This window comes from Bufo bufo, chromosome 6, assembly GCF_905171765.1.
Source record: "Bufo bufo chromosome 6, aBufBuf1.1, whole genome shotgun sequence".
NCBI classification, from domain to species: domain Eukaryota; kingdom Metazoa; phylum Chordata; class Amphibia; order Anura; family Bufonidae; genus Bufo; species Bufo bufo.
Genome location: NC_053394.1, coordinates 24,366,967 through 24,383,782, shown reverse-complemented (window position 1 = coordinate 24,383,782; position 16,816 = coordinate 24,366,967). Strand labels below are relative to the sequence as shown.

Here is a 16,816-nt window from a genome sequence, read left to right as displayed (position 1 = left end):
CCCATCACAGTCGGTCCAGCTCCTATCCCCTATCACAGACTCTGAAATCAGCAAGGTCCTCTCCTCCATACCTTCCGGGAAAAGCCCAGGCCCTGACGGCTTTACCATCTACTACTACAAAACCTTTAAGCACATCCTGATCCCACATTTTAACATCCTTTGTAATTACTTACTCCAAGGAGGTTCCCTCCCCCCACAATCGCTATCGGCCCATATCACGGTAATTCACAAAGAAAATAAGGACCCCCTAAACTGCGGGAGCTACCGCCCTATTTCGCTTTTGAACACTGATGTGAAATGGTGGGCTAAGATTTTGGCCCATCGGATCCAGTCGGTTCTCCCTGACATTATTAATAGGGAACAGGTAGGATTCGTCACTGACAGACAGGGGAGTGAAAACACGGTCCGCGTCATACACTTAATCACGCATGCTCGGCGGAATTCTATACCGCTAGCCCTTCTCAGTACAGATGCAGAGAAGGCCTTTGACAGGATCAACTGGCATTTTATGTCTCGGGCACTGTCAAAATTTGGCCTTCCGGACCAGTTCATCCAGTCCATCTTCTCACTCTATTCGCTCCCCTCTGCCAGGATTTGGATCAATGGCACACTCTCTCCAACCTTCCCCATTACCAATGGGACGAGACAAGGTTGCCCATTATCACCGGCCCTCTTTGTTATTGTTATGGAGACACTGCTGGCTAAAATTAGGCAAGATCCGGACATACAAGGGATCACCTTGGGATCTCATACTCACTTGACAGCTGCCTTCGCAGACGATCTCTTAGTCATCACGTCCAATCCCACGACCTCATTTCCCAGGCTCCAAGCTCTTTTTGAGGAATATGGTTTGGTCTCTAATTTCAAGATCAATTATGGTAAGTCACAGGCCCTAAATATTTCCTGCTCAGCCGCTTCCATAGAAATGATCAAACGCTCCACGGCATTTACGTGGGCCCCCAAGTCAATCCCATTTTTGGGCACCCATATATCAGCGAATCCTGAGGACCTTTACGAGCTTAATCAAGCCCCTTTACTTAGATCCATTAGAGCACACCTGCAATCCCTAAAACTCCCGTTCATTTCGTGGATTGGAAGGAAGAATTATATTAAAGCCTTCATTGTCCCTAGACTACTTTACTTCATTCAAACACTACCTATTTGGCTACCCCATTCCTTCTTTGTGGAGGTCCGCAGAATCTTCTCAGCATTTGTATGGTCAGGTAAGTCCCCCAGAATAGCATACACCACCCTCACTCGGGAGAAAAGATTGGGAGGTTTTGGCCTGCCAGACATATACCTTTACTATAAAGCGGCAATGCTAAGCAGAGCTCTAAGCCTCCTCTCCTGGCGCCCTCTCAATCTTGCCTCCCAATTGGAGTGTGATATGCTCACCTATAAAGATAAACTGGTCTTATGGGGTTTGCGGAAAAGTACTGCTAATAACATTTATGCCTCGCCTTTGTGGAAGGGCTTACTGTTAGAGTGGTCCAAACTATAGGCCTCAGTCCTTAAGTTCCCTAGTATGAATATCCCCCTGCACCTGCTTCAGGCCCATATTCATCCAGCCACCACTGTACCATCAGGAATTTGGGCCCTACTATCTAGCTTAAGGTTACAAGATATTATATCTGAGTCTGGTGCTTTAAATTGGAGTGATGTTTTCGCTCTTCCAAAGGTCCAAAAGGCTTCCTTTTTGGCAGTTATGGCCTTTAAAAAGGACCTAAAGCTTATTGAAAAGGTCCCACGACCCACAAATGATCCCTCATGGATGGAGGGGAAGATTTCAGTAGGCCAACGCCCGCGGAATCCTCTCTCCACACTATACAAGGAACTGCTCTCCTCCGCCCCTCCAGATCTATGGTTTCTCTCAGCTTGGGAGAAGGAGTTATCCATAACTTTGTCAGAACCTGAGAAAGCTTTTATCCTCACACACTCACACGGATTCAACCGTTGCATTAAGATACAAGCTAACTCCTACAAATTGCTCACAAGATGGTATAAAACACCAGAATATCTTCATAAGATCAATTCTGATATCCCCGACCGTTGCTGGAGGTGCGGGGGAGATGTTGGTTCTCTTTCTCATATATGGTGGAATTGTGAAAAGATCCGGCCTTTCTGGATAGAGATCGAAACTATTATAAATAAGACCTGTAAAAACCAGGTTAGATTAGACGCAAAACTCCTAATGTTATGGTGTCCTAATGACACGCTGACCCCCTCAAGGTCAAATCTACCGACTATGCTTATAACAGCAGCTCGCCTATTGATTCCATTGTTATGGAGAAATGATTCTCCTCCATCCCTCTTGATGTGGACCGAGAAGGTGGATCAGCTTTACCGGTTTGAGGAGCTTGCACACTGGGAGACTCACTCTAGAGCAAAGTTTATCAAAACATGGTCCCCTTGGAAGCTTTATCGTAACTTCTAGATTCACACGAAGCATATGATAGACATCTATTACCCCCCCCCCCCCCTTACCTCCTTTTCCCCCTCCCCTCTTCCCATGTCTTGTCTTTACTTTTCCGTATTAATTTCTTTTATGCACATATTAATGTGTTATTGAGTCATGTCGCCACTGCACTTGAATTGATGCGCTTAGTGAATAAGCATTTGTCCAGCTGCGCCTGGTATTTAAGTGATTGATTTGTCACATGGCTATTTGCGTTTTCTTCAATAAAAAGAAATTTGATTAAGAATATAACTACTATAATACTGCTCCTATGTACAAGAATATAACTACTATAACACTGCTCCTATGTACAAGAATATAACTACTATAATACTGCCTCCTATGTACAAGAATATAACTACTATAATACTGCCTCCTATGTACAAGAATATAACTACTATATTACTGCTCCTATGTACAAGACTATAGCTACTATAATACTGCTCCCTATGTACAAGAATATAACTACTATAATACTGCCTCCTATGTACAAGAATATAACTACTATAATACTGCTCCTATGTACAAGAATATAACTACTATAACACTGCTCCTATGTACAAGAATATAACTACTATAATATTGCTCCTATGTACAAGAATATAACTACTATAATACTGCTCCTATGTACAAGACTATAACTACTATAATACTGCTCCTATGTACAAGAATATAACTACTATAATACTGCTCCTATGTACAGGAATATAACTACTATAATACTGCCTCCTATGTACAAGAATATAACTACTATAATACTGCCTCCTATGTACAAGAGTATAACTACTATAATACTGCCTCCTATGTACAAGAATATAACTACTATAATACTGCTCCTATGTATAAGAATATAACTACTATAATACTGCCTCCTATGTACAAGAATATAACTACTATAATACTGCCTCCTATATACAAGAATATAACTACTATAATACTGCCTCCTATGTACAAGAATATAACTACTATAATACTGCCTCCTATGTACAAGAGTATAACTACTATAATACTGCCTCCTATGTACAAGAATATAACTACTATAATACTGCTTCTATGTATAAGAATATAACTACTATAATACTGCCTCCTATGTACAAGAATATAACTACTATAATACTGCCTCCTATATACAAGAATATAACTACTATAATACTGCTCCTATGTACAAGAATATAACTACTATAATATTGCTCCTATGTACAATAATATAAGTACTATAATACTGCTCCTATGTACAAGACTATAACTACTATAATACTGCTCCTATGTATAAGAATATAACTACTATAATACTGCTCCTATGTACAAGAATATAACTACTATAATACTGCTCCTATGTACAAGAATATAACTACTATAATACTGCTCCTATGTACAGGAATATAACTACTATAATACTGCCTCCTATGTACAAGAATATAACTACTATAATACTGCCTCCTATGTACAAGAGTATAACTACTATAATACTGCCTCCTATGTACAAGAATATAACTACTATAATACTGCTCCTATGTATAAGAATATAACTACTATAATACTGCCTCCTATGTACAAGAATATAACTACTATAATACTGCTCCTATGTATAAGAATATAACTACTATAATACTGCTCCTATGTACAAGAATATAACTACTATAATACTGCCTCCTATGTACAAGAATATAACTACTATAATACTGCCTCCTATGTACAAGAATATAACTACTATAATACTGCTCCTATGTACAAGAATATAACTACTATAATACTGCCTCTTATCTACAAGAATATAACTACTATAATAGGAATTCAAGAGGGGCCTGGACGTATTTCTGGAGCTTAAAGGGAGTCTGTCACCACATTTCAGCATATTAGACCGATCAAATAGGGTTATATGATCCACCCAGAACTTAAAAACGGTACCTTTGTTGTAGAAAACGGACTTTTTTCTTTTAGCCGAAAATGAACTTATAAGGTTATGTTAATGAGCCCTCTCAAGTGCCCAGGGCGGTCTCTCAATCCTCGGAGCCCCAGGAAGCACCTCCTAAACGGCTCATAACCCCGCCCTCCGTGCGCCTCTGCCCGCCCGTTTACTCCCCTCCCCTGTCCTTTTCCAATGCGGCTGAGCGGTCCAAATCGTAGCGGGCGCATGCGCAGTAGGTATCGCGATGCCCTGCCAGGAGCGGGCATCGCATTGCGCATGCGCCCGCTACGATTTGGACCGCTCAGCCGCATTGGAAAAGGACAGGGGAGGGGAGTAAACGGGCGGGCAGAGGCGCACGGAGGGCGGGGTTATGAGCCGTTTAGGAGGTGCTTCCTGGGGCTCCGAGGATTGAGAGACCGCCCTGGGCACTTGAGAGGGCTCATTAACATAACCTTATAAGTTCATTTTCGGCTAAAAGAAAAGTCCGTTTTCTACAACAAAGGTACCGTTTTTAAGTTCTGGGTGGATCATATAACCCTATTTGATCGGTCTAATATGCTGAAATGTGGTGACAGACTCCCTTTAATAATATTACAGGCTATAGCTACTAGAGAGGGGTCGTTGATCCAGGGAGTTATTCTGATTGCCTGATTGGAGTCAGGAAGGAATTTTTTATTCCCCTAAAGTGGAGAAAATTGGCTTCTACCTCACAGGGTTTTTTGCCTTCCTCTGGATCAACTTGCAGGATAACAGGCTGAACTGGATGGACAGATGACTTTTTTCGGCCTTATGTACTATGTTACTATGTTACTATGTAATACTGCTCCTTTGTACAAGAATATAACTACTATAATACTGCTCCTATGTACAAGAATATAACTACTACAATACTGCCCCTATGTACAAGAATATAACTACTATAATACTGCCCCTATGTACAAGAATATAACTACTATAATACTGCTCCTATGTACAAGAATATAACTACTATAATACTGCCTCCTATGTACAAGGCTATAACTACTATAATACTGCTCCTATGTACAAGAATGTAACTACTATAATACTGCTCCTATGTACAAGAATATAACTACTATAATACTGCTCCTATGTACAAAAATATAACTACTATAATACTGCCCCTATGTATAATAATATAACTACTCTAATACTGCTCCTATGTACAAGAATGTAACTACTATAATACTGCTCCTATGTACAAGAATGTAACTACCATAATACTGCTCCTATGTACAAGAATATAACTACTATAATACTGCTCCTATGTACAAGAATGTAACTACTATAATACTGCCTCCTATGTACAAGGATATAACTACTATAATACTGCCTCCTATGTACAAGGATATAACTACTATAATACTGCTCCTATGTGCAAGAATATAACTACTATAATACTGCTCCTATGTACAAGAATGTAACTACTATAATACTGCCTCCTATGTACAAGAATATAACTACTATAATACTGCTCCTATGTACAAGAATATAACTACTATAATACTGCCTCCTATGTACAAGGATATAACTACTATAATACTGCCTCCTATGTACAAGAATATAACTACTATAATACTGCCTCCTGTGTACAAGAATATAACTACTATAATACTGCCTCCTGTGTACAAGAATATAACTACTATAATACTGCTCCTATGTACAAGAATATAACTACTATAATACTGCTCCTATGTACAAGGATATAACTACTATAATACTGCTCCTATGTACAAGAAAATAACTACTATAATACTGCTCCTATGTACAAGAATGTAACTACTATAATACTGCCTCATATGTACAAGAATATAACTACTATAATACTGCTCCTATGTACAAGAATATAACTACTATAATACTGCCTCCTATGTACAAGGATATAACTACTATAATACTGCCTCCTATGTACAAGAATATAACTACTATAATACTGCCTCCTATGTACAAGAATATAACTACTATAATACTGCCTCCTATGTACAAGAATATGACTACTATAATACTGCTCCTATGTACAAGAATATAACTACTATAATACTGCTCCTATGTACAAGAATATAACTACTATAATACTGCCTCCTATGTACAAGAATATAACTACTATAATACTGCCTCCTATGTACAAGAATATAACTACTATAATACTGCCTCCTATGTACAAGAATATAACTACTATAATACTGCTTCTATGTACAAGAATATAACTACTATAATACTGCCTCCTATGTACAAGAATATAACTACTATAATACTGCTCCTATGTACAAGAATATAACTACTATAATACTGCCTCCTATGTACAAGGATATAACTACTATAATACTGCCTCCTATGTACAAGAATATAACTACTATAATACTGCCTCCTGTGTACAAGAATATAACTACTATAATACTGCCTCCTGTGTACAAGAATATAACTACTATAATACTGCTCCTATGTACAAGAATATAACTACTATAATACTGCTCCTATGTACAAGGATATAACTACTATAATACTGCTCCTATGTACAAGAAAATAACTACTATAATACTGCTCCTATGTACAAGAATGTAACTACTATAATACTGCCTCATATGTACAAGAATATAACTACTATAATACTGCCTCCTATGTACAAGAATATAACTACTATAATACTGCTCCTATGTACAAGAAAATAACTACTATAATACTGCTCCTATGTACAAGAATGTAACTACTATAATACTGCCTCATATGTACAAGAATATAACTACTATAATACTGCTCCTATGTACAAGAATATAACTACTATAATACTGCCTCCTATGTACAAGGATATAACTACTATAATACTGCCTCCTATGTACAAGAATATAACTACTATAATACTGCCTCCTATGTACAAGAATATAACTACTATAATACTGCCTCCTATGTACAAGAATATGACTACTATAATACTGCTCCTATGTACAAGAATATAACTACTATAATACTGCTCCTATGTACAAGAATATAACTACTATAATACTGCCTCCTATGTACAAGAATATAACTACTATAATACTGCCTCCTATGTACAAGAATATAACTACTATAATACTGCCTCCTATGTACAAGAATATAACTACTATAATACTGCTTCTATGTACAAGAATATAACTACTATAATACTGCCTCCTATGTACAAGAATATAACTACTATAATACTGCCTCCTATGTACAAGAATATAACTACTATAATACTGCCTCCTATGTACAAGAATATAACTACTATAATACTGCTTCTATGTACAAGAATATAACTACTATAATACTGCTCCTATGTACAAGAATATAACTACTATAATACTGCCTCCTTTGTACAAGAATATAACTACTATAATACTGCTCCTATGTACAAGAATATAACTACTATAATACTGCCTCCTATGTACAGGAATTTAACTACTATAATACTGCCTCCTATGTACAAGAATATAACTACTATAATACTGCTCCTATGTACAAGAATATAACTACTATAATACTGCCTCCTATGTACAGGAATATAACTACTATAATACTGCTCCTATGTACAAGAATATAACTACTATAATACTGCCTCCTATGTACAGGAATATAACTACTATAATACTGCCTCCTATGTACAAGAATATAACTACTATAATACTGCCTCCTATGTACAGGAATATAACTACTATAATACTGCCTCCTATGTACAAGAATATAACTACTATAATACTGCCTCCTATGTACAAGAATATAACTACTATAATACTGCTTCTATGTACAAGAATATAACTACTATAATACTGCTCCTATGTACAAGAATATAACTACTATAATACTGCTCCTATGTACAAGAATATAACTACTATAATACTGCCTCCTATGTACAAGAATATAACTACTATAATACTGCCTCCTGTGTACAAGAATATAACTACTATAATACTGCCTCGTGTGTACAAGAATATTACTACTATAATACTGCTCCTATGTACAAGAATATAACTACTATAATACATAGAAACATAGAAACATAGAAACATAGAATGTGTCGGCAGATAAGAACCGTTTGGCCCATCTAGTCTGCCCAATATACTGAATACTATGGATAGCCCCCGGCCCTATCTTATATGAAGGATGGCCTTATGCCTATCCCATGCATGCTTAAACCCCTTCACTGTATTTGCAGCTACCACTTCTGCAGGAAGGCTATTCCATGCATCCACTACTCTCTCAGTAAAATACTGCCTCCTATGTACAGGAATATAACTACTATAATACTGCTCCTATGTACAAGAATATAACTACTATAATACTGCTCCTATGTACAAGAATATAACTACTATAATACGGCTCCTATGTACAAGAATATAACTACTATAATACTGCTCCTATGTACAAGAATATAACTACTATAATACTGCTCCTATGTACAAGAATATAACTACTATAATACTGCTCCTATGTACAAGAATATAACTACTATAATACTCCCACTACAGTATCTAGAAGAATGTCTCGCTGATAAGCTGTGTGTCTCTGTAGGGTGAGAAGTATACACTGGGGGATAAAAAGTTTGATTGTCTCACGGATCTAATTGAAGCTTACAAGAAGAGTCACATAGAGGAAGTATCTGGAGCCTTCGTGTATTTGAAAAAGGTAAGAGCAGAGTATATTTACTGTAGTTGGTGTTCTGTCCACCCAATGTCCATCTCACCAACATTACCAGTGATATGATGGGACCATTATCAGTGGGTTGACTAGTTGGACAGAATGGTTGCATTTGGAAAACTGAACCTGACTTACTGTATATGTCAGTCACACTGATATTCACCATTTTTATGGTCTCTACAAATGTCTTCTCTGATTTTTCACTTTGTTTTGTTCTCCATTTGGATGTCTCTTTACCATGACCTTAGTCTCCTTTTTTATGTCCCTGTCTATTTCTCCTACAGCCCTACTACTCCACCAGAGTCAACGCAGCTGACATTGAGAGCCGCATGAAGGAACTAGATAAAAAGTCAGAAAAGGAGGAGTCTTCGAAGGCAGGATTTTGGGAAGAGTTTGATGTAAGTTGTTCATCTGTTATTAAACTATAAAAACTTAGAAGAAAGTGTTCAGCTTGGGATGTTTTTGGAGGGTGGAGGTTTTGGATTATTATGGTGGACTCCCCTCCTTGTATCTTGAAGCCGTACTTAATCTACTCATCATCCTTTTATTTTAGATTTTATTATATTCGTTTTCTCTTCTATGCTATCCTATCGGCTTCGTATTATGGCAGTCTCGGTTTAACCCTATTTCATATCCAACTTTTTTCCCAACTAGTTTGGACTTAGTTTGAAAGACCTCATTGTGCATGGAGTCCTCATATTGCTTATGTTGTCACATTTTAGCTGTAGAGTAGGCCATACATATTAGACTAATGCTGGCCAAACCTGCCAATTTGTGCAGAACCTGCCAACCATGTAATGCGTGTGTGTGTGTGTGTGTGTGTGTGTGTGTGGTCCCAACTGCCCATTTTGGAATTCAGCATGCCAAATTCTTTCGTTCTTAGGAAGACACCTACCAGAAGTGTCTCGCTGAGTGTCTAGGTGTATGACGAGATCGTGAGGAATAGCTGTCAGACAAACATTCAGCCATATGCCTTATCTAGTGTATGGCCAGCTTAAATATTGGGCAGAGCTCGGACACGATAGGCCTCCAGGAGCTTTGTCAAGAAATGAAGCACAGTAATTGCCATCACTTTAACCTAAGTAGTCAGATGATCGCCTACTTCTGGATCAACTGGATGAGTCCTACCAAATGTTGGAAATGTTGGACAAAACACACAAAAAAACTTTAAGCATCTGTCCTAAATTTGGGGGTACCTATTTGGTGTTGGCCATTGGGAAACCATATACATCTAGTTCCCTAGAACCATTGGCCAAAAAAGTCAAGATCTGGCCACTGCCATCTTACCTTTGCCTTCCTCATTTGTGTCTTCGAGTAGGGTTTGGGGATGATGGCTGATATGAAGAAACCTAGGTGTTGTGTCTCTTTCCTCTACAGGCTCTTCAGAAACAGGAATCCAACTTATTATACGAAAGAACAGAGGGTCAAAGGCAGGAAAACAAAAGCAAGAACCGATACAAAAATATCCTTCCATGTGAGTTTGCCTGGTTTCCATCTCATTTCCACTTTACTGACATACCCCATATACATCTAGCAATAATTACAATGACACCTCCTTCACCTCATTGTGGTCAAGAGAAGCTCAGATGTAGATCTCCTGACAGTTACAAACAAGGAAGCATCTTTCAAATGACAACCGCTCCTTCTGTCAGCATGGAATGGAGCAGTTGTCCAAACATGGCTGCTCTATTATCCATTTTCTGCAACTCAAGCAGAGGCAATCATCTGATGAACACAGGAAAACTAAGCTAGAAAACGAATTTCTAGGGTGGGGTAGGTTAACCTTGGTTGTTGAAAGGGCGGGTCCCACCACTTACCATAATTCTGTTTCTCTAAAAAAAATATCCCTCTTATCTTTCCAGTTGACCACACAAGAGTTATGCTACATAGTGGAGATCCAGATATTCCAGGCTCAGATTATATTAATGCCAATTACGTTACGGTGAGTGCCTTGGGTAGAAGGAGAAAAAGGCAACACGATATCGTCAGGAAATATTGGGAGTGTTTAAACAATATTTAAAAAACTTCTATATTGTATGGTTTCTGGTTTCCTTCTATATTGTCCTAACACAGTACAAGGATCTTGAGTAATTGTCCAGAAAGAGGGTCACAACCTTCTTCTGTACTAGGCGCTCTTTCACCATTTCTTCCCTTTGATAACTGAAGGTTTCCTCTGTCTTACACTTTTCCCTTGGAACCTGAAAGTTAAAAAAAATTAAGGTCAGTTTCAGAAATGTAAAAAATGTCACTATTTTTATTTTTTTTACGATCAGAACCAGCTGATTGGTGAAGATGAACCTTCCAAACGTTTCATTGCATGTCAAGGGTGTCTATTGTCCACCACTGGAGATTTCTGGCAGATGATCTGGCAAGAGAACAGCCGGGTTATAGTGATGACCACAAAAGAGATCGAGAAGGGACGGGTGAGGCTTCTCATTGTCACTTCTGTTTTTTGTTTTTTTTTATACCGGTACTGCTGTAATTTGTTATCTAAGGGTACTTTCACACTTGCGTTGTTGGATTCCGGCAGGCAGTTCCATCGCCGGAACTGCCTGCCGGATCCGGCAATCTGTATGCAAACGGAAAACATTTGTAGACGGATCTGGATCCGTCTCACAAATGCATTGCAATACCGGATCCGTCTCTCCGGTTGTCATCCGGAAAATGGATCTGGTATTTATCTTTTTCACATTTTTAAAGGTCTGCGCATGTGCAGACCGCAAAACCGGATCCGTTTTTCCGGAACACTTGGGGCCGGATCCGGAATTAATGCATTTCAATGGAAAAGAATGCCGGATCCGGCATTCCGGCAAGTGTTCTGGGATGTTGGACGGAGAAAATAGCTGCAGTATTTTCTCCGTCCAAAAACCGTACAGTGACTGAACTGAAGACATCCTGATGCATCCTGAACGGATTCCTCTCCATTCAGAATGCATTAGGATAAAACTGATCAGTTTTCTTCCGGTATTGAGCCCCTAGGACGGAACTCAATACCGGAAAAGTTTAACGCAAGTGTGAAAGTACCCTTAATCAGAAAGTTTTAGTTCTTATATATTTCTAATATACAATGCATTCTGCACTTAATACCTCATAATCTGGAAGTGAAATCAGATGCTGAAAAGTTATTGCAAAAAGGAAAAACTAAAATTTGGCCTGCACATAAGTATTCAGACCCTTTGCTATGACATTTGACATTTAACTAGGGGGACATTTTTCTTGATCATCTTTGAGATCAGGGCCGTCTTTAACACGTGGAAAAAGGGGCAGAAGCCTCTTGAGCCCTGCTGGCCACTGCCCACAAATTCAATGACATCGAGTGGCGTGATTAGGGAGGGGGGGGAGGGCACGCCCCAGGTGTCAGGCTGTCAGCTATACAGGGGGGTGCTGCAATGCCTGCCTGCATGTGGGCACTCCAGGCAGCGAACTGTGAGAGAGTGAGAGTTGTGATTCTCTTAGGAGAAAGGACCTTAGATGACATCATCACCATGTGACCAGTAACATAGCGATATTACTGGTCACATGGCTATGAGGTAATCAAAGGTCCTTTCTATCTACCAGGAGTGTTGCTGCAGGAGAAATTTGCCTTAACTGTGGAGCTTTTTTTTTGTGAAGATTACATCAGGAAAAGGTGACAGGGGCTGTTATGCTAATATACTGCAAGCTACTGTATAGTGGGGTGCTGTATACTGTGGGGTGCTATACTGCTCTACTGTATACTATGGGGTGCTGTATATTGTGGGGTGCTATACTGCTCTACTGTATACTATGGGCTGCTGTATACTGTGGGGTGCTATACTGCTCTACTGTATACGGTGGGGTGCTGTATATTGTGGAGCGCAATACTGCTCTACTGTATACTGTGGGGTGCTGTATACTGTATAGTGTGGCGTGCTGTATACTGTATAGTGTGGGGTGCTGTATACTGTGGGGTGCTATATAATATACTGTGGGGTGCTGTATATTGTGGAGTGCTATACTGCTCTACTGTATAGTGTGGGGTGCTGTATAGTGTTGGGTGCTGTATAGTGTGGGGTGCTGTATATTGTATACTGTGGGGTGCTGTATATTGCGGAGTGCTATACTGCTCTACTGTATAGTGTGGGGTGCTGTATAGTGTAGGGTGCTGTATATTGTATAGTGTGGTGTGCTGTATAGTGTGGGGTGCTGTATATTGTATACTGTGGAGTGCTGTATACTATGGGGTACTGTATACTCTGGGGTGCTGTATAGTATGGGGTGCTGTATATTGTATACTGTGGGGTGCTGTATATTGTACACTGTGGGGTGCTGTAAACTGTATACTGTGGGGTGCTATATACTGTGGGGTGCTGTATATTGCGGAGTTCTATACTGCTCTACTGTATAGTGTGGGGTGCTGTATATTGTATACTGTGGGGTTCTGTATACTATGGGCTGGTGTATATTGTACACTGTGGGGTGCTGTATACTGTATACTGTGGGGTGCTGTATACTATGGGGTGCTGTATACTGTATACTGTGGGGTGCTGTATACTGTGTACTGTGAGGTGCTATTGTAACACCCCAGAGTTGTGTTACTACACGCCTCTAGCCCGCTACTATCTCCTAAGTGCCTTTATACTGTCATCTGATGTAACTTATATTATGTCCTCCACAAATGTGCATATAAATTTATGTTAAATGTAATTGTTCCTGTAATTTTCCTGGTTACCAGTAGGTTGCAGCAACTCATTGGCAAGTACTGTTTAGTGTATCTGAGCTGGAATGGATTATTTCAGCTTAGCTCCCCCTGTGTGTGGAGAAGTGGACTGGTCCTACATCCTGCAGCATGGGTGGAGAAGGAAGTTAGAGTCAGTGTAGCCCACCCCCTGCTGGGGGTAGGGTGTGTGTGTGAGGCATTCCCCTGCATAGGGAAGACAGCAAGGACCTAGTCTCGACTGAGACTTGGCCATATTCCCAGTCTGAGCACTTTCAGCTCTGCTGGAGGAGGAAAGCAGAAAACTACAGACAAACTCCAGAGTTCCAGGAAGAAAGCATCCCCTGAGAATCCATCTGTAAAATTATAAGTCCAGGGTCCTAGGAGAAGCAAATTCCTCCTCAGCTAGTCTGTCCCCACCAAGCAGAAGTTACCAGATAAGTGCAGAAGCTAATCCTGCCATAGTCACAGAGCTACCAAGCAGACGTTTTATCCTGCAAGCTCCACATTTAAAGCAGAAGTACTCATTCCTGCCAATCATTGCCAAAACCTGCTGGGACCAAGAGACCAAAGCTGTATACTGCTTGGATGCAAGTTATTTCAAGTAAAGCAACGTTTGAACTTCATCTAAAGGTCTGGACATCATTTATTCTGCAGAGTTCCTCTATTACTCCTACTATGACTACACTCAAATTTATTGCAAGTGAGCCAGGAGTCCAGCTGTACCCAGGTAGAAGACACAGTGACACAATTACCACAAAACTATAGAGACATTATAGGCCATTACACCACTCTGGCATTCCTAATCTGGGACGTGAGTTATAACACCTTGGAAGGGCCCTGGGATAATGCCCTGCGCATGCTGCAATTGGCGTCACGAACAAATACAGACTATTATTCACCTGACCCGGCCACTGCATTAAAGTGGTGTCAGCATACCCGTTCCTGGTCACTGCACTATACTGTATGCTATACTGCATACTGTGGGGTGCTATACTTTATATTGCATACTGTGGGGTGCTGTATACTATAGGGTGCTATACTGCATACTGTGGGGTGCTGTATACTGTGGGGTGCTGTATACTGTGGGGTGCTGTATACTGTGGAGTGCTGTATACTGTGGGGTGCTATACTGTATGCTATAGGATGCTATACTGCACACTGTGGGGTGCTATACTATATATTGTATACTGTGGGGTGCTGTATACTATAGGGTACTATACTGCATACTGTGGGGTGCTGTATACTATGAGGTGCTATACTGTATGCTATAGGATGCTATACTGCATACTGTGGGGTGCTATACTATATACTGCATACTGTGGGGTGCTGTATACTATAGGGTACTATACTGCATACTGTGGGGTGCTGTATACTATGAGGTGCTATACTGTATGCTATAGGATGCTATACTGCATACTGTGGGGTGCTATACTATATACTGCATACTGTGGGGTGCTGTATACTATAGGGTACTATACTGCATACTGTGGGGTGCTGTATACTATGAGGTGCTATACTGTATGCTATAGGATGCTATACTGCATACTGTGGGGTGCTATACTATATACTGCATACTGTGGGGTGCTGTATACTATAGGGTGCTATACTGCATACTGTGGGGTGCTGTATACTATGGGTGCTGTATTGCTGTATACTGTGGAGTGCTGTATACTGTGGGGTGCTATACTGTATGCTATAGGATGCTATACTGCATACTGTGGGGTGCTATACTATATATTGTATACTGTGGGGTGCTGTATACTATAGGGTACTATACTGCATACTGTGGGGTGCTGTATACTATGAGGTGCTATACTGTATGCTATAGGATGCTATACTGCATACTGTGGGGTGCTATACTATATACTGCATACTGTGGGGTGCTGTATACTATAGGGTGCTATACTGCATACTGTGGGGTGCTGTATACTATGGGTGCTGTATTGCTGTATACTGTGGAGTGCTGTATACTGTGGGGTGCTATACTGTATGCTATAGGATGCTATACTGCATACTGTGGGGTGCTGTATACTATAGGGTACTATACTGCATACTGTGGGGTGCTGTATACTATGAGGTGCTATACTGTATGCTATAGGATGCTATACTGCATACTGTGGGGTGCTATACTATATACTGCACACTGTGGGGTGCTGTATACTATAGGGTACTATACTGCATACTGTGGGGTGCTGTATACTATAAGGTGCTATACTGCATACTGTGGGGTGCTGGGGTGCACTGCAACGCTAGGGTGAACTGCAGAGCGGTGCCCACTTCCAGCCCTGAGCCCAGCTGCCCAGAGCACTGATCCTGAGCCGCTGGAGTCTTCAGAACTGTAACTATTTACAGTCATTCACTGTACTCTACCAGGTGTGTGGATTTTTTTGTGTGTGTGTGTGTTGTGTTGGAGGGCGTGATTGCCTGCTAGAGTGTGGGAAGGCGGGATCCAGGGGCCCAAGTAAATTCTTGCCCAGGGTCTAATCAATATTAAAGACGGCCCTGTTTGAGATGTTTCTGCACCTTGATTGGTGTCTCCTGTTGTAAATTCAGTGGATTGGACGTGATTGACGAGATACAACCTGTAGAGCTCAGAGACAGGATTGTGTGAAGACACAGTTCTAGACAAGGGGACCAAAACATTTCTGCTGCACTGAAAGTCTTACATGGAAGACATTTGAAACAACCAGGACTCTTCCTTGAGCTGGCTGCCCCTCCAAACTAAGTATGCTGCGTGCAGATGGAAGAATCTTCCAAAAGGTCAACAATCACTGCAGCCTCCACCAATCTGGGCTTTATGGTAGAGGGGCTAGAAAGAAGCTTCTCCTCAGTAAAAGACACATGAAAGCCATCTGGAGCTTGCAAAAAAGCACCTAAGGGACTCTCAGATTGTGATCAACAGGATTCTCTGGTCTGATGACACCAAGATTGAACTTTTTAGTCTTAATTTTAAGCTTCATGTCTGGAGGAAAGCAGGCACTGCTCATCAGTTGCCCAATATCACCACTACAGTGAAGCATGGTGGTGGCAGGATCATGCTGTGGAGGGACAAGGAAACTGGTCAGGGTTGAGGAAAAGCTGAATGGAGCAAAGTACAGAGATA

At 40.3% G+C, this 16,816-nt stretch overlaps 1 protein-coding gene across 1 annotated transcript in view; it reads left to right on the top strand.

Annotated features, from left to right (window-relative positions):
- PTPN6 (protein tyrosine phosphatase non-receptor type 6) overlaps nt 1–16,816 on the top strand; it is an 80,755-nt gene that overhangs the window by 52,195 nt on the left and 11,744 nt on the right. The window contains exons 5-9 of the mRNA XM_040435641.1: nt 8,910–9,023; nt 9,320–9,433; nt 10,413–10,509; nt 10,898–10,977; nt 11,309–11,458. Of these exons, the coding sequence (XP_040291575.1) occupies nt 8,910–9,023; nt 9,320–9,433; nt 10,413–10,509; nt 10,898–10,977; nt 11,309–11,458 (555 nt within the window). The remainder of the gene's footprint in view (nt 1–8,909; nt 9,024–9,319; nt 9,434–10,412; nt 10,510–10,897; nt 10,978–11,308; nt 11,459–16,816) is intronic.